This window comes from Armigeres subalbatus, chromosome 2, assembly GCF_024139115.2.
Source record: "Armigeres subalbatus isolate Guangzhou_Male chromosome 2, GZ_Asu_2, whole genome shotgun sequence".
Classification (NCBI taxonomy): Eukaryota; Metazoa; Arthropoda; class Insecta; order Diptera; family Culicidae; genus Armigeres; species Armigeres subalbatus.
Window position 1 is genome coordinate 444,129,261 of NC_085140.1, and position 22,933 is coordinate 444,152,193.

At 41.5% G+C, this 22,933-nt stretch overlaps 1 protein-coding gene across 2 annotated transcripts in view; it reads right to left on the reverse strand.

Annotated features, from left to right (window-relative positions):
- Window positions 1-22,933, reverse strand: part of LOC134213683 (ATP-binding cassette sub-family G member 1) — a 123,546-nt gene that overhangs the window by 21,668 nt on the left and 78,945 nt on the right. For both annotated transcript variants that reach the window (XM_062692955.1, XM_062692954.1), the window contains 2 exons: window positions 14,551-15,131; window positions 14,364-14,483 (listed from right to left, as the gene is read on the reverse strand). In XM_062692955.1, the coding sequence (XP_062548939.1) occupies window positions 14,364-14,483; window positions 14,551-15,131 (701 nt within the window). The remainder of the gene's footprint in view (window positions 1-14,363; window positions 14,484-14,550; window positions 15,132-22,933) is intronic.

Consider the following 22,933-nt stretch of genomic DNA (forward strand, 5'->3'; position numbering starts at 1 on the left):
GATGCCTCGATTGGTCGAGATGGCGGCTTGCCACTCTCTGGACGCTATCGATGAAGCTTCGGCGTGCCCTTCGTTGACTCAATCGACGGACCACGGACGAGACCGTATTGGCCGCGCCGAGAAGGGTACTCTCCGGCGGAACTGTGCCGGAAATCCTTTGTGATTAGACCAAGATCCAACGCGGACGTTGACTCAGTCGATCGTGCTGCGTGAGGTCGCTAATCTAGCGAATTATACAAACGAACAAAAGGTCCTACGGACCAGAATAGTTTTAAAACTCTTCCTCCAGGCTTTTCTGGTAGTCCTAGTTACCTGAACGAACTATTAGGGGCCACAAGATGTCGTTCACTTCTATTTAAAAATCACTGAGGCACTATAGAGGCACTCTCACTCACGGCTTACTTGCACGGACGCCAGTTTGCTAATGAGCAATTATCTTTACCCCAGAGGTATGCAGACCTTTTCCTTTTCCATGGAGTTTTCCCGCCCAATCGTCCATACTTCCATTATCCTTATCCACTCCTTCCATGTCGACCAACATGTCCTTCTCCCCCTTTTACCACAGTAGACCAACATGACCCATTCAATCCTTCTTTAATTGGTTTTACAATTCTCACATTAACATTTTTCACATTACAAATTAATAACAATGTTTACACAACTAACTTTTACATTTGATTTTCGACTAATCCTACTTATTTTACACAATTTATATTAAACAAACACAACAGTTTCTAAGCAAGACACAAATTGAAATTAAATCTAAGAGATATGTAACTGAACGGTTACAATTCCATTCTCCAAGTTCAATGGACCCTTCACATGTTAGCTACCCAAGTTTTCCATTTTCTCTGATAATTCGAAATTTGTGTAGATTCGCTGCACATTATTTTCAAGCGTTTCTAAGATTCTATCCGACATCAACAAGTATCTTTTTGGGAAGGTTTTTTTTACCACAAAGTCCACAAATATGAATCTTCTATTGAATTTGTGGGGAGGGATCGTGGTTGGGGAGGGGGATTTGGAGTTTTTTGGTCCAAAATAACTTATGCTACGCCATTTATTAACGGGTGTCCCACGAAAAGCGGATACACGAAAGTGGAAAGCACATAAGGCGGAATACGAAAGGCAGAATGAACGAAAGGCGGAACGATACAAAAGGCAGAAACACGAAAGGCGGAATCAAAAAAGGCAGAATTGCATTGGACTTTTTTAACTTAGGTGGACATTTTGAACCACCAGATCGAATGGCCAGCCGTTTGAACTGTTGGTTCAAAATGTACGCTTAAGTTAAAACAGCCTAATGCAATCCTACCTTTCGTAATTCTCTTTTCGCTATAACCAGTTATACTTTGACTGTTGATCGGCCCGATGCATGATTTCTACGTGACTATTCAAGTCGTAGCTGCTAGAATTGGAACTGAAAGAAAAAGCTCGTTTCCTACATCAAATAAGAGATTCTCTCAGTTGCTTTCTCCTATCTGTCACATTGCTTCTATTCGATTGAAAAAGGGAGGCCGTCATAGAAACTCCTGTTCCTCTGCGGCCAAGAATTTCGCCGGAATAGGCGAACGGCTTCACGGAAAAAAGACATTCTTTTTTTTTTATTTCTTTCTTTGAGTGATTTTTAAGTAAAGTACAAAGTTCATCACTTAAAAAAGACATTCGACTGAGCCAGCGGATGTTGCTTAACTCTACTCCGCGTCTTTTCTTCATGGAGAACATTTTGCCTGCAATGGATAACCTACCTAGGATGGTTGAGAGGAAAAAATTTCCCTGGCCGAACCTCCTTAGTTACATTTTGGTTTTTTACTGATTTTATAACAGTAAAGTAAATTATTGTCTTCAAGAGCGTAAAACTTAAAATATTGCTTAGGCTAGTACTAGATCGTTGTTTACACATAGGGGTTTGCTATTCTGCGGGTTGAATTACCAGAACAGTTTCCTCAATATTCGATAGAGTTCGTGCTAGGAGAGAAAATGAGGGGGAGGTGCATACATTTTTCACTGCACTTAAAACTCGCTTCTTCAACACACGGACGAACTTTTTAAATATAATTTGTTTTCGTCGTACATGACATCTTGTTGGATATTTGGTAACATCATCTACTCGCAGTGATATTTCTGTGGTACCGATCTACAATTATTGTACAAGAAATGTAAAAGTTCCGAAACAACAACATTTTAACAAGATAAAAAATCAACAGTTTATAAACAAAACCTTTAATTTAATTTTGGTAAAACTGTGAACCATAAGTCGAAGTACGGAATTTAAAACAAAAAAATCTGGAATTGAGTTTGAATATCAACTCCAACAGATCTACGGGTATGCAACTAATAATTTGTAGCTCAGAAAAGGGGTTTCTTTCAAATAAATTTCTCCTGACAGCTATGATTTTGCAAAAATATCTTGGACTGAACCCACCAAAGAATGAGTTATCTAGGGATTTGCAATCAGACTGATTTGTAATAGATTTGAAAATTTTATTGATGGAGAGTTTCAATCAGACTACGGGAATCTAATAAGCAATCTGAGACCACAACGAAAGCTTTGATTGCTTCAAGTTCTTTGGAATTTCATATATTTCGGATCTTGAATTTCCTAGGTTTTTCAAAATGAATTTTTGATATTAAACCACCTATTTCTGAACATGATTGGATCCCAAATTAGCTCTCGTACATATTGCTTAATACATTTATTTTTATGACCCTAAACCCTCCACCATTTAGGGGAGGGCCACGGCTTGTGAGTACTTGCTAGTGGTTATCAGTGATCTAGAGGCAACCGAAAATGATGGAGGATTACAAATGATTAATCAATCAGTCAGTGACCCAACAAATGATTTGAAGTGAGCCACAAGCGTCTGAAAATGACCAGCCAGAAATCGGATGGCCGTCAGCAACCCACAGGATGGCAGAAAGCAACCCACAAACATCTAAAAAAAAAACCCAGATTAATCCACCTAGCGGTGATGGTGCCTTTCTCGTTTTTTCGAGTGAGTAATTTCTACGCACTTTTGGTGAAAAAAAAGTATTTTGGCCATAACCTCTGAGCCCATAGTCCAATCCGGCCAAATTTTCAACAGGAAACAATGGAACCGGATTCTGCATCGAATGCAACTTGTTGCGAGCAAATCCGTTAAAGATAAGTGCCTGAAAAATGAGTGAGTATTTTGTATGTGTTTCTAATGTAAAAAAAATAATTTTGGCCATAACTTCGAAACCCATAGTCCAATTTTCAATACGGAACAATTGGAAAAAATTCTACATCGAATGAAATCTGTCCAATTTTCAATACGGAACAATTGGAAAAAATTCTACATCGAATGAAATCTGTTGCGAGTAAATCAAGTAAAAATAAGTGCCTAAAAAGTGAGTGAGAAATTTCCTTATAAAAAAATATATTTTGGCCATAATTCCGAAGCCCATAGTTCGATTGGGACAATTTTCAATACGAAACAATGGAACAAGATTCCGCGTCGAATGCAACTTGTTGCGAGCAAATCGGTCAAGGATAAGTACCTGAAAAATGAGTGAGATAATTTTGCGCACACACATACACACACACGCACACACAGACATCACCTCAATTCGTCGAGCTGAGTCGATCGGTATATAACACTATGGGTCTTTTTTAGTTCGTTTTTAGAGCGAACATATAGCCTTTACGTATACTTTGTATACGAGAAAGGCAAAAAGGCAAAAAAATAAACTTTGGCCATATCTGTTTAATTTTCAATACGAAACAATGGAACAAGATTCTGCGTCGAATGCAACTTGTTGCAGGCAAATCGGCTAAAAGTAAGTGCCTAAAAAATGAGTGAGAATTTTTCTTGTCAACAAATGTATTTTGGCCATTACTTCGAATCCCATAGTTCGATTCGACCAATTTTCAATACGAAACAATGGGACAGGATTTCGCGTCGAACGAAACTTGTTGCGAGCAAAACGGTTAAGGATAAGTGCCTGAAAAATGAGTGAGAATTTTGTACGTGTTTATCATGTGAAAAAGTGGATTTTGGCCATAACTTCGAAACCCACAGTCCGATCTGTCCAATTTTTAATACGAAACAATGGGACATGATTCTGCGTCGAATGCAACTTGTTGCAGGCAAATCGGCTAAAACTAAGTGCCTAAAAAATGAGTGAGAATTTTTCTTGTCAACAAATGTATTTTGGCCATTACTTCGAATCCCATAGTTCGATTCGACCAATTTTCAATACGAAACAATGGGACAAGATTCCGCGTCGAATGCAACTTGTTGCGAGCAAATCGGTTAATGATAAGTGCCTGAAAAATGAGTGAGATTATTTTGCGCACACACATACACACACACATACACACACACATACACACACACATACACAGGGGGCAGCAGGGACTTTGTCCAAGGGCTTGACGACCCCTCCCCATGGCCACTGCGAGTTAGACCGGGACCATCGTCCCTAACCCCTAATCCAAAGGCGTCAAGCGACCCGTGCCGAGGGGATGCATGGCCAGGGGGTGAAATAATGAGCTAGGGGCCTTTAACGGAGCCTGTGGGGTACCTGGGCACCCTCCACAGTAATTGTCCCTTACCGCGTCATGCTGGGCTCTGGCGTGGTGGACCTCTTTTCCCGAGCAACTCGTGGGACCAAAATGGAAAACCAAGTCAATTCTTCAATTAGTGGTAGTAGTGTAGGCGACAACCCCTTCGCAAGAGGTGGGTTGTTCAGGTCTCCGCCTAGGAGGCCAGAGGCAATAGTCGGTAGCTCAGTGCGCAGCGCCAGCGTGGGTCACTCAACCTTCCTTTCGGCTATAAAAACGCCGGTAGGGGTTATTGACGGCCCATGGCTTGAGGAGGCGATGAACCGCAAACGCGATGGGCTTTCGGCCTTCGAGGTGGCGACGGAACAGCTGGACGCCATCATCGACTTTGCGTCATCGAAGCATAATATCAGCAAGGACCTCAAGAGGAGCTTGCAGAAACTTCGAAAGTCGTTGCTGGACGCCAAGCTGGAGAGGGTGGTCGGGACGGCCAAGTGTAAACCCGTGAAATCGGTGGAGTCGAGGTCTACCCAGACTGAGGCCCAAGGATTCGCGGACTCGGGCAAGGTCGAATCGACCGAAGGCGTGCCAGCGAAGACGGTGGTGCCAAAGTCTACCCAGACTGAGGCTCAAGTATTTGCGGGTACGTCAGGGGTGACTGTTCCAACGGAGCAGACACAAAAACGGGGGAGACAGTCTCCAGGGGATGAGCTCCCTGGGGGCCGCTCCAAAACGCGGAGGGTTACTACCCCGAACAAGGGTAGTGGTGCTGGGAATCTGAACCCCGGCCAGGTACCTCCAAAACCGGGGGAGGAAGGACCTGGAAAGGTCCGTCCACTCAGGAAAGACGGTGGCAAGCGGTTACGGCAGGCTGAAAGTTCTCAGCCGCACCAGACCAGGGAAATAGAGGGGGATGACGCCTCCTGGACCCTGGTCAAGAACAAGAGGAAACCGAAGACGTCAAGGGCCGAAAAGAAGGCCCAGGCGAATGAGGGTAGCAAGAAGTCTAGGGTAGGCGCCAATCGCTCCAGGGGCGATGCCCTAGTCATCAAGACGGACGAGGCTAATTACTCGGACGTCTTGAAGGCGATGAGGAGTCAAGCGTCAAGCTCGGTGAACTCGGCGCCGATGTACGACGTACCCGGATGAGCGACATGATCCTCGAGCTGAAGCAGGGCGTCTCGCAAAAGGGCGCCGCCTACAAGAAGTTGGCGGAGGAAGTCCTAGGCGAGACGGTCAAGGTGAGGGCACTCACGACGGAGGTGAATCTAAGGGTTAAAGACCTGGACGAGATCACCGAAGTCGAAGAGCTCATCACGGCACTGCGGCGACAGTGTGAAGTGGAGACGCCCACCGCAGCCGTTCGGCTACGGAAAGGTCCGGCAGGGACGCAGGTAGCATCGGTTCGTCTATCTGCAGCGGACGCCTCCAAGGTAGTCAAGTTAGGGAGCGTCAAGGTAGGATGGTCGGTATGCCCTGTGCGCATATACGAGCAACTCGAAGTTTGCTTCAAGTGCCTGGAACCGGGGCACAAGCAATGGTACTGCAAAGGCCCTGACAGAAGCAATCTCTGCCGACGCTGCGGATTAGATGGACATAAGGCACAATGCTGCACGAGCCCTCCCAATTGTTTGATTTGTTCCAGCAAAGCTGTGAACAGCAAGCACCCCATGGGGGGTTCGATGTGCCCGGCGTTTAAGCGTGCTGCAAAATCAAAATGCAGGTAACGCAGCTGGCTTACTCGGCCTCGCCCGAGTGTTTGGTGTGCGCAGGTTTAGAGGAAACGGCGGAACACGTGTTGTTCGTGTGCTCACGTTTTCGCGCAATGCGTGACCACATGCTTGCCACATGTGGTCTGGACACTACCCCGGACAACCCAGTTCGGAGGATGTGTAAAGATGAAGTTGGCTGGAACGCCGTTTTATCGGCTATCGCCCAAATCGTCTCGGAGCTACATAGAAGGTGGCGCGTGGACTCAAGGATGGCTAGTTCAGGCGCAAATAAGAGGTGGTCCAAGGGATCGGAGTCGGCTTCATGGGTCATACCGGTGGACATGCTCTGTGGTCGAACTCGATCCTTTTACCGAACAAGTGGCCGCGCGAAGAACAACATGGTATCGTCGCTTTCGCGGCGTTGATCAACCGGGCGGGTTCCGAGCCCGAGGACGGAAAGGGGTCCTCGTTAAGGCTGGGGCAGGCGTAGGCACCACGTCGGCAAGTCCCTCTGTGTGCTGGCGAATAGGCCCTATCGCAGAAAGGTCAATTTGGGGTGCACGCGGCATCATCATTCTTGATACCAGTCGTGCAGAGGGAAGCAGGCGCGAAGTCGACCCTGCCCACCTTCCGAGGACATAGGGCGTGGTAAGGCCACCTGGAAAGCCGGCAACGCGCTGGCACGTGTTCTTCTAAAAAAGCGAGTTACGATGTTCGGTGCTGCAAGGACACGCAGCTAACCTCGAGGGTGCATTGTGCACTGGCCCCCCTTTGAAGCATTACTTTCTGGTTGTACCGAAGGGACTATGGGCTTGGCGGCAATGGAAACGGTTTAGCGGGTCGGGAATGTAGTCCTGCCTCCCTCGGTGATCCCTAACCCCGCACTTCCTGGTCAACCCAGGATGTCTGTTGAGCAGATTCCCCCTCCATTGTTTAGGAAGAAAAAAAACACATACACACACATACACACAGACATCACTTCAATTCGTCGAGCTGAGTCGATCGGTATATAACACTATGGGTCTCCGGGACTCCTATAAAAAGTTCGTTTTTGGAGCGAACATATAGCCTTTACGTATACTTTGTATACGAGAAAGGCAAAAACTCATGTAATCAGAAGTGAACCTCAAGTTACTGAAAATAACCCGAAAGTTTCGCATAAGTAATCGTTAGCTACCCAAAAATTGACCGGTAATTACCCAGAAGCGACGAAATTTTGCCACTAGTGACCATAGTTTATGCCTGAGTGATTGTCAGCTGAGAATTGTCAGTAACCCATTAGTGACTCACAAGTGATCAGATGTGATAACAAGTTACACATAAATGATCGAAGCAAACCTCAAGTGATTACGAGTAACCCAAATGTAACCGGAAATGACTCACAAGTGACCAGATGTAAGCCATAAGAAACGACCCATAAGTGTCCGAAACAAATCCAACAATTATTGGATATGAAACCACAATTGATTGAGTCGCAAGTCATCAGATATGACCCATAAGTGACTAGAAGTGTGCCATCACCGGCTACAAGAGAATGGAAAAGGCTCACAAATGGCCGACAGTAACCTACAAGTGACCGGAGATGATGTAAAGTGAGCCACAAGTATTTATTTAGCCATTACCCGTGTGTGACCCGAAATGAGCCACAATAAACAAGGAACGACCCATAAATGTCAAAAACAAATCCAAAAACGACCAAAAACTAAAACCAGGAGTGACTCATTAATTTAATTAATTGAAGTGAGCAAGTGATTCTAAATGACCATATGTAACTAAAGGTAAGCCGCAAGTGGCAGGAAACAATCCGTAAATGACCGGAACAAAATCACAAGTGACCAGACCGTGATTGTGACCTAAAATGACTTATCAGAAACTGGATTTCATTCTCAACCGACCTTTAGTAACTCACAAGTAACCGTAAGTGACTTATACGGTACCCATGCGAGACCAGAAGTGAGCCACATAAGTGACCGCAAACAGCACCCAAATTACCGGAAAAAAATCTTCAAGTAACGAGAAGTGAGCTATAGGTGAATGGAAATGACCTATAAGAGACCAAAAACAATCCCTAAAAGACTGGAACATCTGTCTCGAGTGTCAGAAGATGCCAATAAGTGAACGAAAACGGCCCATAAATGACCGTCGGTGATCCATCAATGACCGGAGCGTATTCGCAATGAATGACAAGTGACTGGAAGCGATTCATAACTGACAGTCAGAGACCATATGTTACTGGCAATGACACACTACGGACGAGAAATTACTCACAAGCAGTATAACACCAGATGATCGAATGTCACTAGGTGATGATGATGATGATGATGGTCCCGCCACATAACCCTATAAAGGTTTGAGCTAAACGATTTATCTTTAATATAAATAATTGAAACTAATTTAACAACAATTTAATCAGATTTGCAAAACAGAACAAACACGATCTGATCACCATCACAGATATAAATTTCATAGCTTTCCATTACTGTCCAGCAAAAATATGAATTGAAAAAAAAAAATTATCTTCATTTTATTATTCTCATAAGTATCAGTATTTATGCTTCGAGTTCATAAAAACGCAAGTAACATGTTAGGATAGGCTAGGAACAAACGGTCGAAAGTCAAAAGGTCGAAGGGACAAAACGTCAAATGGGACAAAAGGTCGAAATGAACAAATCATACGAAAATGTCGTTTGACCAAACGGCTCATATGGCCAAAAATGGCTTTTTTCCGGACGAATAATTTGGCAGAATAACTTGTTTAGCCGAACTTATTATCTTCTTCTTCTTGGTTGTTAGCAGGAAAAAGATTCGGTCACTTAGGTTATCTGACAGAAGTAGAAGTCCAGAGTATCTTTATATGATCAAAAGTGAAACCTGAAATGACTTGAGTGACCCAAAGTGAGTCACAAGTGACAGAAACCAACCCGTAAATTCGGGACTGATTCACTATTTGGGAGTAACTTATTTTATAAACAAATATTGTAAAGCGTATTCCTGCTAAAGCATGCATTTCCTGGAAAAACTACGGCATGTATCCGACAGAATAAGCTTTCTTCTGTCAGATAAGAGAATTAATTTTGGATAAAAGCGCTTGCATTCTACGGAATCCATAAAACAATGTTTGTTTGTTTACAAAATATGTCACGCGCATATCGCAAATTAGTTCCGAATTACCAGTGCACTGAAAAGTAAATCTTGCCAGCCATTGTTTGCCTCTTTCGTTTTCCATGTCGTCTCAACTGAGAATTTACTCTTGTAAATTAAGTTATTCTCACCAGGTAACCAATAAGCATTACAGTATGCACTAATGCAGCATTATACGTACATTGTATATGCTCCATGCTGTATATAAGCATTTTAAAAACAGCTTTTTTCAATAAGCATTTGACGTAAATTCCATTAGACGAGACAGGCTTAAGGACAATTCTTACGGAATCCAAATTGAAAAGTACTCACCTTGAAAACGCGAGTAGTCACGCAGCAAAGTTAAAATAATAAAAATGACAGCTTTGCGTTACCTCCGTATTGAGTGGTGTACCCTTGAAAACGCAAGTACTTTTGAATTCAGATTCCGTGTGGATTGTCATCAAAGGAATGTGACAAGACGCAATAGTCTACTCGTTTACTCTTCTGTAATAATGAATGCAGTTGAAAATTTAATCGGTTCTTTCACAAATTGAGTTTTTTTCCTTTCTGTAATATAGAAACTGCATCACTGCCGTAATCTGAAAAAGTGACGTATGCGCCATTTTACAACGTACATGTTTTCCATTTTTCTGTTGAAGAGTACGATGAGTACTACTCGTTAACACCATTTTTGGAAAATGGCGTCAATACGTCACTTTGCCAGATTACGGCAGAATCACGAGCTGTGCACATACATATTAGCAGGATGTTGTGCTTCGACACATTCTTTTAAAATGGTAACATAAACTGCAATACATATTTTGTTTCAGCTTGTATCTTAAGTTCTCAAAGAAGCCGAATATCGCAAAAAATGTTTTCATAGCCTATGCCTTTCAAAGTATCAAAGCCGCGCATCTTACCGCACGGCTAAGAAGGGCCCTTGTCACTACTCATTGGTTACTACTCACTGACTTCGTTATGAGTAGGTGACGTTTGTTTCATTGCATTCTGAGACGAGTTAAATTGAGTTTCAGAAAGTTTCAGGATACTCATCATGGAATCCAACTAATGCAAGTCAATAGATTTTATACATTAGCGACAAAGTAGGATGAAGCATTTAAGCAGCCGTAAATTGTGCCAAAACCTGCGTTAAAATTGCTTTTATGATGACTGAAGCGCTTATATACATGTAATGGATTATCGTAAGTATGTAATATTTAAATGTCTTTTTTTCATGTTTTCTGGGTATTCTTTATATTAAAGTATGAATGAGAAATTACAGGAAAAACATATTTCTAAGTCCCTATTTACAATGTCCTTTTAATGTTTGTGCCAATTGTGGTAAATGGTTGTCCAAAAATTGGTTTAAAGGAAAATTTTTGAACTGATTTTATATGCACGAGATGTCACTAGAGTCGAATGAATGTGTTTACTGCTAATAAATGTATCCAGTTTTCCGCGAGCGGTAATGGCCGCCAGCTTGCCTGCGGGTTAGTCTCTGATATGACGTTTCTGGAGGTCAACTGCACCCACCATTCGAGCATTTTAATCAATGTGGTATATAAGAAGGCTTGGATTCACTGAATCAGCACCTTCTTATATACAACATTGGTCAGAATGCTCGGAGCGGTGGGTGCAGTTGACCTCCACAAACGTCAAATCAGAGACTGACCCGCAAACAAGCTGGCGGCCATTACCGCTCGCGGAAAACTGGATACTGTAGCAGCATACATGTTTCACATAAGTTACTGCAACTTATTTGCGATTAGATTTAGTCACAAGTTGCTGCAACCATATTTGTCTGACTTCTGCTGCTTAGAGTAGACAGAGACTACTTAAATAAGGTCTCTATATTCAATCGAGATTTGTTAAGCTCACATTTGGGTGTAAAAGTTCAATTGACATTTAGATTTCAAGACACTGTTCGCAAGTAACCGTACATGACTGAAAGCGATTTATAAGTTACGGTTAGTGAAGCTCCAGTCACATGGAAATGACCCTCAAGTGACAAGCTGACTACCAGTTCACCGAAAGTTACTGTATCGAATAAAATGTTTAGCAGAAACGGTTATTTGACCATTACCATTGAGCAACTAATATGGTCGAAGGAGACGTTTCATTTAGCCGAAAATGTATTTTTGCCGACATGTCGTTTGGCTGATTAAGTCAAACGGCCGAAAATGTCATTTGGCCAAACGGAATATATGACCGGAAATGTCTCTTTGCCGAACGGGTTATTTGGCGAAAGAAAATTAATCAGAATAAAAACCAGGAGAACATTCGGACAAGTTTATATTTCTAAAATGAACAAATCTAGATAGAGCCAAACATGTTGTTTGAATAAGTTAAATAAGATGAAAGCCGACAAATTACAAAACAGATGATGATAGAACTCCTGCGTTTAAAATTCACAATTTCGACATAAACTTACTGTGTACATTCCTAAATTTTATGCGATGTAAGCTTTAAAACGTAACACATTGTAACGCTTGCCTTTTAAAACACTAATTTCATTTTAGTCTCGTGTAAATATCGAAATTTTCACACAGGAAACCAGTGAAACAAATGCAGAACAATGTTTATTTCCTTGAAGCTAGTGAGAGGAATTAGCAGCGGCGTTGATTTTAGGTCAGAAATCAAGAATATGTCTTACTCAGGAAGACACATTTTTTTTAAACCGTGTAACATTTTCCCCTAAGATGCTCGCAGATTATTATTAAGAATATTTCGTCAGAAAAAAATGTGTAGGGGTGTAAATCGTGTTGGAAACTCTATATATATATTTTACATCGGCTCTACAAAAAGTTTAAATGAACAGAACTCAAGCACCTAAAAAATAACGGGAATGACGAACCTTAACCGACCTGAAGTAACCCATTAAAGTTCGGAAATAATTGGATGGAATCGGTAAGTAAAGAACATGTTTCTAATAAGTAATCAGAAATGATGCACAGATGACCGAGCATACTTTTTGTGAAAATTGTTAAACTTTTTCAAACTTCATCTGTCATAAGCCGAGACCTCAATTCTGTTTCACTTTCTTACTTGCCTTGTACTTGACTTGAAAGTTTGAGCACCCCTGACCCAGACAGGCATTACGATTGTAGGCTTTAGTAGATTTAAGGCACAGCAATTTATTTACATTTTTGTGATAAAGATTCCTAAAAGTCTATTCAGCAGCTAATGTAAATCGCAGTCGTTAGCCTTTCCCAAGATCCGTCTTCTGTTTACGCTATTTTATCTTTCCTAAGATTTACGACTTCGGTAGGCATCGTTATACCTAGCGTTCTATTAGCAAGACCAACATCAAAGTTGGTCAGAATGTTAATTTCATATTACAGATAGCGAATGTAAAACTAAAGTATCAAAAATGGCAACAACATTGCCCTCTCTTGTAAATATGCTTGTAAATATGGATATGCTTATTGAGTATTACTGAACTGATTATCATCTAGAGAAGTAGTTAGTTCGATTTTTTTTTAATTTTTTCGATGACAATCATTTAGTTTTCAATAAGTAAGGATTATTTAGACAGGAACGATGCTACAACATAATTTTAGGAACAATCCTCACGGAATCCAAAACTGAAAACACTAGCGTTTTCAAGGGCACCTCATTCAAAACGGAAGCCACGCACAACTATCATTTTTATTATTCCAGTTTTACTGCGTTACCTTGAAAATGCGAGTGCTTTCAGTTTTGGAGTCCGTGAGGATTTCCTTAATTTTGTTACTAAAATATTTAAATCCAACAGCAACGTTTAAATAAAAGCAACGTTGTGTTTATCCTCTGCATAGTCAAAAAACCATTAATGTGTCAAGTTAGTCTTGTTTTACAATTTTTAGCGACAATTAGTTCTCGTGTTTCAAAAATTTATTTAAAAAAACAGTCAATAATTGAAGAAAACAACAAAACCTATCAAACTCTCACGTCCTGTTTGTATAAAGTGTCATGCTATTTAGTGAATTTAAAGTTTAAAATAACTCTCGAGTATGATGATTATTTATCTGTCTGCTGTGGTAGATTGCTGTATGTCAAGTTAGCCTTAGAACGCATCTCTCACAAATACAATTTCACTTGAATCGATTTTATAATTGCCTCACCCCATTGTTATATGATAATGAACGCTTCGTAGCTTTCTCACACCCATCATCAGTTTGTAATAAATTATTCCTACCACAGCTCATGATGCGTTGCCAAACGACTCAACTGGAAAGGCAGGTTTTGCAACTGTTGGTACGAAAGAATTTGAATCGATCCTGTTACAGGGTTAAGGTTCGCTCCACCCATCCCAAGGGTTCGACCATGAACCATGATCGACCGTTGACTGGCTGATAGACAGTAGATGTAAGGTGCACGTCTTGTCACGAGGTTCAATGCATCGGCCGAAGGACTTGTTTGTAAATTAATTGCCACGGATGCATGACAGACGCATTGCCATGCGCATGCTTCTTAGTTGCAGTTCTTGCCTTTCTGAGTTCGAGAGCCCTTTTGCCGCTTCAATCATGCATTGAACGTGATGTACATTACTGGCATCGGTGCAATGTCCGTCGTTCGGTTGTGGTATTAGAGGAATATGTGCAGATCGTGACTTCAGTTGGCTACGTCTTATGCCTTCTAATTGATATCTCCAATGACTAATTTGCCGTTAGCTATAATAAACCACACCAATCTTTGCACTAGTTGTACTTGATTACATATGTCGACATATGCCATAAGCATCATAATCCAAATTCCAGCAATAATATTAAATCCATCATTGGATTCAGCTAAAACTGTGATCCAACAACGTCGAATTATAAGGGTCTATGATAATACATATAATTAAAACGTGAGATACTACAGTTAAAAAAAAAGCAATTTGCAAATAAATGCTATCTTAAATTTCTCTACTTATCAGGCTGAAGATAAACATTCCAACCTTTACTAAATGAATAGCCCGCATACCCCCATGAAAGCCAGATTGCATCAAACTGCAGCAGTTCGTAATAAGCACTTACCATCGTCGAAGACCGGATCCAGCTTAATGCACTCGCTGCTCATTTCGTAGTACTTTTTCAGTGCAGCCTTTATGATCTTGCCCACATCGGCGCCGTATTCACCGATGGCGATCTCCATCACTGCAACGGAATAGAAAGAACGTTTCAAAATTTCAAATGCTCCGCCAAGAACGCCACAGACACCTACTGAAATCGGCGGGGTTGTGATAGCTCGGGCAATTATATCCTAGATTGGAGAAAAACGGCAGCAGTTCTTTGACCGGTCCCTGATAGAAGCAGTGACCTTGGGTGACGGTATATAATTTGTCGAACATTTCGAACAGCAACGCACTCGGCGTGTGAACCGTGCAAATTATGGTCCTGCCGTCTTGCGCTAATCGCTTCAGCAGGGAAATACACTGGGTACAGGAGGAACTGTCCAGCCCGGTGGTTGGTTCGTCCAGGAACAAAATCGGCGGGTTGTTTATCATCTCGAGCGCGATAGCAAGGCGTTTCTTCTGACCTCCCGAGAGGCCATGGGTGGGGGTATTTCCCTTCTGTTCAAGTCCCAGCATGAACAGGATTTTCTCGATCAGTTTTTTCTTCTCCTCGGGACTGATGCTGAAGCCCAGCTTCAGGTGGGTGGCGCAGCTCATGGCCTCTTTGACCGTTAGCCAGGGACGGAGGGCATCGTGCTGCTGGATGTAGCAGGACAGCTTGCGGAAGCTTTGTGAATTGTGAGAACGGTTCTTGCCGTTCACTTGGACCAGACCGCTCACGCCGGATGAACTGTAAACATAATAGGCGAAAAAGTGGGATTAGATTAACCTAATGTAATGGAAAAGAGAGAAATTGGCAATTATCTACAGAAATCCAGCTGTATTGATAATTTTTTCTTAATCATATTAGAATTTCATAAGAATTTTTCAACAATTTAAAAACCCAAACATCTCAAGCATTGCTTACCCCAAGAAATATATCAAAATTAAAAATAATGTTTTCTAAGATTTGGTCTCAATAGTTGATGCATTTTAAATATTTCCTTAGAAGGTATTAAGTGCACAACTTAGACACCCAACGGGTTATTAAACTTTTTTGTACATTATCAATCTCTTATTAACTCTATTCTGAGAAACTTATGTTGTAATACGTTCAGTGTTAATTATTTTAATGGTTGTTTACGTTAAAATATTTTCGACTATTTTTAAAAAACGCCTTGTGCATTTAAGGGTTAACTGGTCGATAACGGCGCTGAACACGTTCTTACGGTCTATCGGGCTTGGGAAGGCCCACTGTATGCCGAGAATACCTCTGCACTCGCCACGAGATCATGCGGAATTTTATTAGAATCTGGGTGTTAGGGGCCATACTCAGGGTTGTTAACGTTAATCAACGATTAACGCCGTTTCGTTAATTCGTTGACGTTAATTTTAACGATTAACGTCTTTTCGTTAATGTTTATAAGACGTTAATAAACGACAGCGTTAACGTTTAACGTAAATTTAACATTAATTAATTATTTTTCACGCTATTGAGGTGCTATATATGTTGACCAGCCAAAGATGCTTTATATGGTGTCCAGCTTGGTGGAACTAAGGCTTTAATAGATTTTGTTCTATTATTTTAATATTTGACTGAATTTTCAATTATACAGAATAAAAACTGCAGAAGCCTCTTATCGGATAAAGGTATGTTTGATAAAAACACATTTTATAACAAGCAAAGCATTTTATAGCTTGATTCAATGAAATTATATTTATGATTTGTTATGCATTCAAACTTTATTAATTGAATTCTTTTGCATTTTTTTATTTATATTACATTAAAATTGTATTCATTGAAAAATCATATGTCTTGTGGAACACCATTTTTGTTTTGAGGCCATTCACAAAGTACGTCACGCCTCAAGGGGGGAGGGGAGATTCAGAGCAGCGTGACGATCCATACAAAAATTGTACAGGTTTGTTAGAAACAGCGTGACGAAGGGGGGGAGAGGGGTTGAAAATCGCCTATTTTTGCGTGACGTACTGTATGGATCTTCCCTTCAATGCTGAATATCGTATGAGTAGAAACAACTGATGTACCGTTTTTGTGTAACTAAAGATTACCTTTAGTTTTTTAGGACATTAATTTGATTACCCATAGTTACGGGGAGGTTCCGGTTGACCCAAGGACCCAAATGTTTTACAGAACTAGTAAGAGTTGAAGATCTGATTTTTTTTTTGTCAAAATGGTAATTGAGTCGTGCTTTATATGTAGTTTCAATATTGGGTCAAATAGGGAGAATCAAAATGGATTCCGGAAACACCTCTGCAAAACTATGCGAGTTCAAAATGGATTCCGGAAACTCCGCTAGCAATGATGGTTCGCTGTAGTTGCATGTCCGAAAGATTGTGAAACTATTGAGAACTTGAGCTACAGGTCCTAAGCCCTGGTAAAGGAGGAAGGTTGCGATGGCTGTTATTCATGGCCATCGTGTAAAGCAAAAATGGATAAACCCCAATGCCAAGGTGTCATGCGACCCGTGCCGAGGGCTGAATGGTTGAGGGGGTTCTAAACATGCTCAACCGCGAACGGAGCCTGGGGTGCACCAGGGCGAACACCCCAGTAAGCAGCCCTTACTGCACTACGGCGGGGCACTGGTGCAGCGGACATTTATTTCCCTAGCTACTCGTGGGACCAAAAATGAGTACAAATTCTACAAACAACCCTCAAGGTGACGACTGCCTCTCTCAGTCGTGTGAGAGCGAAGTGGAGAATACTCTGAGTCAGCTTGGCCTTACCGAAGACCAGCTACTCAGTAGTTCGCAGGAGAAGATGGAAATATCCTGCCCTCAACGCCTATCTCCCGGAGCAGCACATGTTTCGACAAAGCTGATCCAGATCTACAACCCTCCTCGTCGACCGACCCCAACCTGTTGGACCTGGAAGCTAACGAAGATGATGGTATAAGGCTCATCATCAACCCCAAAAATCTTTAGCAAGTAGCAAAGGATCCGAAGATAACAAGGGTTCTACGGAAGCCAAGGGTGCTCCGAGAAAGAAAATCCCCACACTCACACGCTCGCAGAGGAAGCAGCTTAGAACTCTCCGGGAGAAGGGAAAAGACCGGAATGAGGCCTTGTCCATAATCCTGAATAAGGAGAGCGAGCCCACTTCCTCAAAACGCTCGAGAAACGACCTAGACAAATCCGCCACAGAGGACCCCAAACAAAAAAGGGTGAAGCACCATCTGGATCCGAGAGAGCGCGCCCAACAGTCCTCAAACCGCGCGCCTCAGAAAAACGTGTCTGGACAACAAAACCCACCCATGAGGAAAACAGCTGGTATCAGCTACAGTGATATGGCCAAAAGCGTGAAGGTCGGGATAATACCCAAAGACTTTCCCACCGTCCAACTCACTACAGCCCAGCTAGACCTTCTACAAGAAACACTCCTGCTCAGAGTAGTTCAACAGCGAAACGAGCCAATAAAACCCAAATTCAACAACCTCATCTACAAGTCCGGTTACATGGTTCTAATCTGTAAGGATCAAGAGACTGCTGAGTGGTTAAAGAGAATATCCCCATCCATGAAACCCTGGGAAGGTGCAGAGCTGATGGCAATGGACGAAGTGGCGATTCCACGTCCAGAGATGATCCAAGCATTCTTCCCACAAAGCTCCAGCTATGATGACGACCGAATAAAGGCTCTCATAGAAAGCCAAAATGACATCACAACAACTAATTGGCGTATTGTGAAACGATCCAATCTGAAAGATATTCATGTTGAATGGATCTTCACAGTAGAGGGTGCGTCGATGGAAAAGTTGAAGAAGTCCAAATACACCCTCAACTACCGATTTGGTGAAATCCAACTAAGGAAGATTACAGATCAACCGACTGCCGCTACCGCCAATCCGACTGGAAGGCCGACCCAAGAGCAATCTGAGGAGGCCTCCTGTTCGGGCGAGGTTCGGCTAACTGGAAGGCCGACCCAAGAGAAATCTGAGGAAGCCTCCGGTTCGGGCGAGGTTAGTAAATCTCACCCCAAAAGCACCATAAAGGCTAGTCTGTCCTTTCTATGATGTACGCTTGTTGCATTAAGGAATACGAAGCATATAGCTTGCAGAATGGAATAAACCAACGAATGGTATGGTCATAAGTTGACAAAACGGCTGCCGTTTGAACACAAGTGGATATTTTTGATGTTTTTCACTTCTTTGGGATGCTTTAAATAAAATTAAAATTTTACTAGGTCAGATGTCCATTCATTGAAAGCAATTATTGTTCCTTTTAAGTTTTCCCTCACTAGCCAGTTTTGAAAAAGATCCGGGATTTGGGCAAAATTATCGGAACTTCCCTTTAATCTAGTGTGGAGAGAAAAGTCTAGCTTTGAGAGCTAGAATTGTATCGCATTTACATTCTGCGAAAGTACATACGCTCCATCTAATAAATATAGATGAGCGCATATTGATCGGTCTCTTGAAGATGGCGGCTTGACTTATCAGCTCAAAAACTTGGCGAATTGGTTTACCATGTTTTCTTTAAACTTAGTTGAATGGATGCAAACTGTCAATAGATTTTTGAAGCAGTAAACTATGAATTCATAAAGAAAAGTTTCAATGTTCCATGGAATCAACAATTTGGCTTGGAAACGTGTTGATTGTTGATTAGTCAGGACGAAGACAAATGAACGGGCAAATTAGTGATATCCGTTGACGTTGATTCAATGCATCGCCGTAACGTTAACGTTATAATCCAAGTAACTTAATGCAACGACGTTGACGTTAACCCAAGTGAAAATCAACGTCAACGGCGTTAATCGTTAATTAACGTTAACAACCCTGGGCCATACACATATTACGTAAGAGCTTAAAGGGGGGAGGGGGTTGTCTGTCGTTTTCTAACGCTGTACTCTTAAATGGGGGGAGGAGGAGTAAAAAAAACCTGAAGAAAATGCTTACATAATAAGTGTACGACTCCTTAGGTTCTTTGGCAGAGGTGCGTCTTGGTAAACGGGTTGCCAATATGATAGTAATAGAAGGGTGGGAAAGGGCACTGCATACGCGGATTGCTAGAGAAAATTCCTCGAAGTCATAACGTTTACTGGCATTGTTATATACGATTGGGACTTGAAGAAATATAAACAAATTTTAATGAAGGTGTGATTAAAAAACAGCAACAAGTTAAGTGCACATTTAGTACAACGCATGAGAAAGCGTTCGTTAAACCGAGGTCTTGATAGAGGACTCTTATTCATGACGCCACTGGTACGAATCAGTTCTGAGTCATTTTATTTTTTGGCTTGTCATAAGACGAGTTCATACTATCCCATTTAATTCCACCACTTGATTATACCTTGACAGATGCGTATTTCGACCTCAACAGTAAGGCCGTCTTCAGTCTCTCGTATTTGACTAGAATTTTTGGATTTCAAAGCGATTCTCAGCTCTTCCGACGGCACCAGAGTTCTGGCACAAAAATAGCGTTGGTCACCAACTATTCTGGCGTAATAGACACATTGATAATGTTGCGTCAATAGCTAAAACTGGATTTTGGGAAATTCCTCCTGAAATTCTTTTGAAAACTATTCCAGACATTCTTTCAAAAGTTCCGGAAATTCTTCCCGATATTCCTATGAAAATCCCTATAAGATTTTTTTTGGAAGTAATGAGTTCGGTCGGCAAATGCTGAGTAAAGCGTACCATTGCGGTCCTTAGCCTCTTACCCAGCAACTCCTATTCCTACCTCCCCGTGGTGCTGGCCGGGATACGAGCAACCTTAGGGAAGAACTATGGTGGGAACTATGGTCGTATGCTGACAGGGAAAGGGGGCTTTGCTCCTCTCCGGAGGTGCAAATCTTATTGAGCGTCTGTTCTCCATGTCAGGATCGGCTCACAACAGCGTCTGTTCTCCATGTTAGGGGCGGCTGATCATCGTCCGAGTGCCAGCGAGGGACTCTAAGTAAAACTGTGCACCATGGTCCACCGGGAATAAAGGGGGTTTGGTGTCAGGCCCCGCAAGCCAGCCAAAAAAAACATACGCAACGAACAATCAACAAGAGATTACGGACTGGAACCATCGGCGAAGACCACTGCGACGGAAAGGGACTAGCGATTGGAAACTCGGTTCATGGAATTGCAAATCTCTCAACTTCATCAGGAGCACATGCATACTCGCCGATGTGCTCAAGGACCGTGGATTCGCCATCATAGCGCTGCAGGTGGTTTGCTGGAAGGGATCAATGGCGCGAACGTTTAGAGGTAATCATACCATCTACCAGAGCTGCGACAACACACACGAGCTGGGAACAGCTTTCATAGTGATGGGCGATATGCAAACGCGCGTGATCGGGTGGAGCCCGATCAAATGAAAGAATGTGCAAGTTGAAGATCAAAGGCCAGTTCTTCAACTTCAGCATAATCAACGTCCATAGCCCACACTCCGGAAGCACTGATAATGATAAGGACACATGCGTAGCTGGAACGTGAGTACGACAGCTGCCCAAGCCACGACATCAAAATCATCATAGGAGATTTGAACGCTCAGGTTGGCCATGAGGAGAAGTTTTTACCGACTATTGGGAAGTTCAGCGCTCACCGGCTGACGAACGAAAACGGCCTACGACTAATTGACTTCGCCGCCTTCAAGAATATGGCCATTCGCAGCACCTACTTCCAACACAGCCTCTCGTATTGGTACACCTGAAGATCACCACTGCAGACAGAATTACAAATCGACCACGTTCTGATTGATGGACGGCATGGATGGATTACACTGTGGTCTAGAATACAGATTTACGCGGAAAGATGCATTTTACGCCAACACTATATTTTTTAGAAAAAACTGTTGTTCTGCAAAATTGTTTGAAATAGTAAGGCCATCATTATGGTTCTACCAAAAAATAAGGTGGCCCATCATATAAAAAAAGTAGAGAATTTTTTTTTTATTTCTCAGAATATTGACATGTTATGTTCTACAAAGTTGTAGCGCAGCTTATTGCAATGAATTTTGCTAAAAAACTTTTTCTGTAGCTCTTAAGTTGGCTGATTAAGAGCAATTTAACCTAATTGTATTAGGGTGTACCTAAAAAAACAGTATTTTTGATTTACTTTTTTTGTTTTAGATTTCTCGAATAAGTCGTCTTCAGTTGACGTTTAGAGCTCAAAAAATGCAACTTTTGATGGGTAAATATGCTCAATATCTTTTTCCGATCAAAAGTTATAATCGTTTTTCTGTCAAAATTACATTTTTTTCATAAGTTGATATCTCCGGTTAGAGCAGACCAAAAAAATATATTCACACGGCATTGGAAAGAGAAATTATTATTCTTTATTTTGTCAAAAAATTGAGGATATGTTATTTTTTTATCTCAAGTTTTATCAATTTTACTAAAATCATGTTTTTTTTTTCAAATAAATTAATATAACTCGACAACGGAAGAAGATACAGACGATATTCTTAAAACAAAACACGCGTTTTGTCCCCAGCTCCAAAAGTCTTTAGAAGATGACATTCGTGTATACAGCTACAGCTTTAACACTTTTTATAAGTTTTATCATTATCATCGTATTGCAAGATTTTCAAGAAAAGATGCATTTTCGGTCTGAAGCATACTTTTAAGAAACAAAATTTGTTCTACAAAACATGATTTTGGTAAAATTGGTGAAACTTTGGATAAAAAAATAATATATCCCCAATTTTTTCACATAAAAGAGAATATTAATTTTTCTTTCAGATACCGTGTGAATATATTTTTTTGGTCTGCCCTAACCGGAGATATCAACTTATGAAGAAAATGTTATTTTGACAGAAAAACGATTATAATTTTTGATCGGAAAAAGATATTGACCATATTTACCCATCAAAAGTTGCATTTGTTTGACCTCTAAAAGTCACCGGATGACGTCTTTTTCGAGAAATCTAAAACAAAAAAAGTAGATAAAAAATACTGTTTTTTTTTAGGTACACCCTAACCCAATTTGGTAAAATTGCTCTAAATCAGATAACTTAAGAGCTACAGAAAAAGTTTTTTTTAGCTAAATTGATTGGAATAAGCTGCGCTACAACTTTGTAGAACATAACATGTCAATATTCTGAGAAATAAAAAAAAAAAAAATTTTATTTTTATATGATGGATCACCCTATTTTTTGGTAGAACCATAATGATGACCTTACTATTTCGAGCAATTTTGTAGAACAACAGTTTTTTCTAAAAAATATAGTTTTGGCGTAAAATTCATCTTTCCGCGTAAATCTGTATCCTGAACCATAATGCATTATCGACGTCAGAACATATCGTGGTGCTAACATCGACTCTGACCACTATCTGTTTAAACTGCGCCCAAAACTATCCGTCAACAACAATGTTCGGTACCGACGACCGCCGCGGTACGACCTAGAGCGACTGAAGCAACCTGATGTCGCCACTGCATACACGGAGCATCTCGAGGCAGCGTTGCCGGAAAAGGGTGAGCTCGATGGGGCCCCTTTGCTGGGATTGCTGGAATACAGCCATTAACGATCCAGTAGAGAACAACGTCGGGTATATGGGACGAAGTCGACGGAACGATTGGTTCGACGAAGAGAGCAGACAGACTCTGGAGGAGA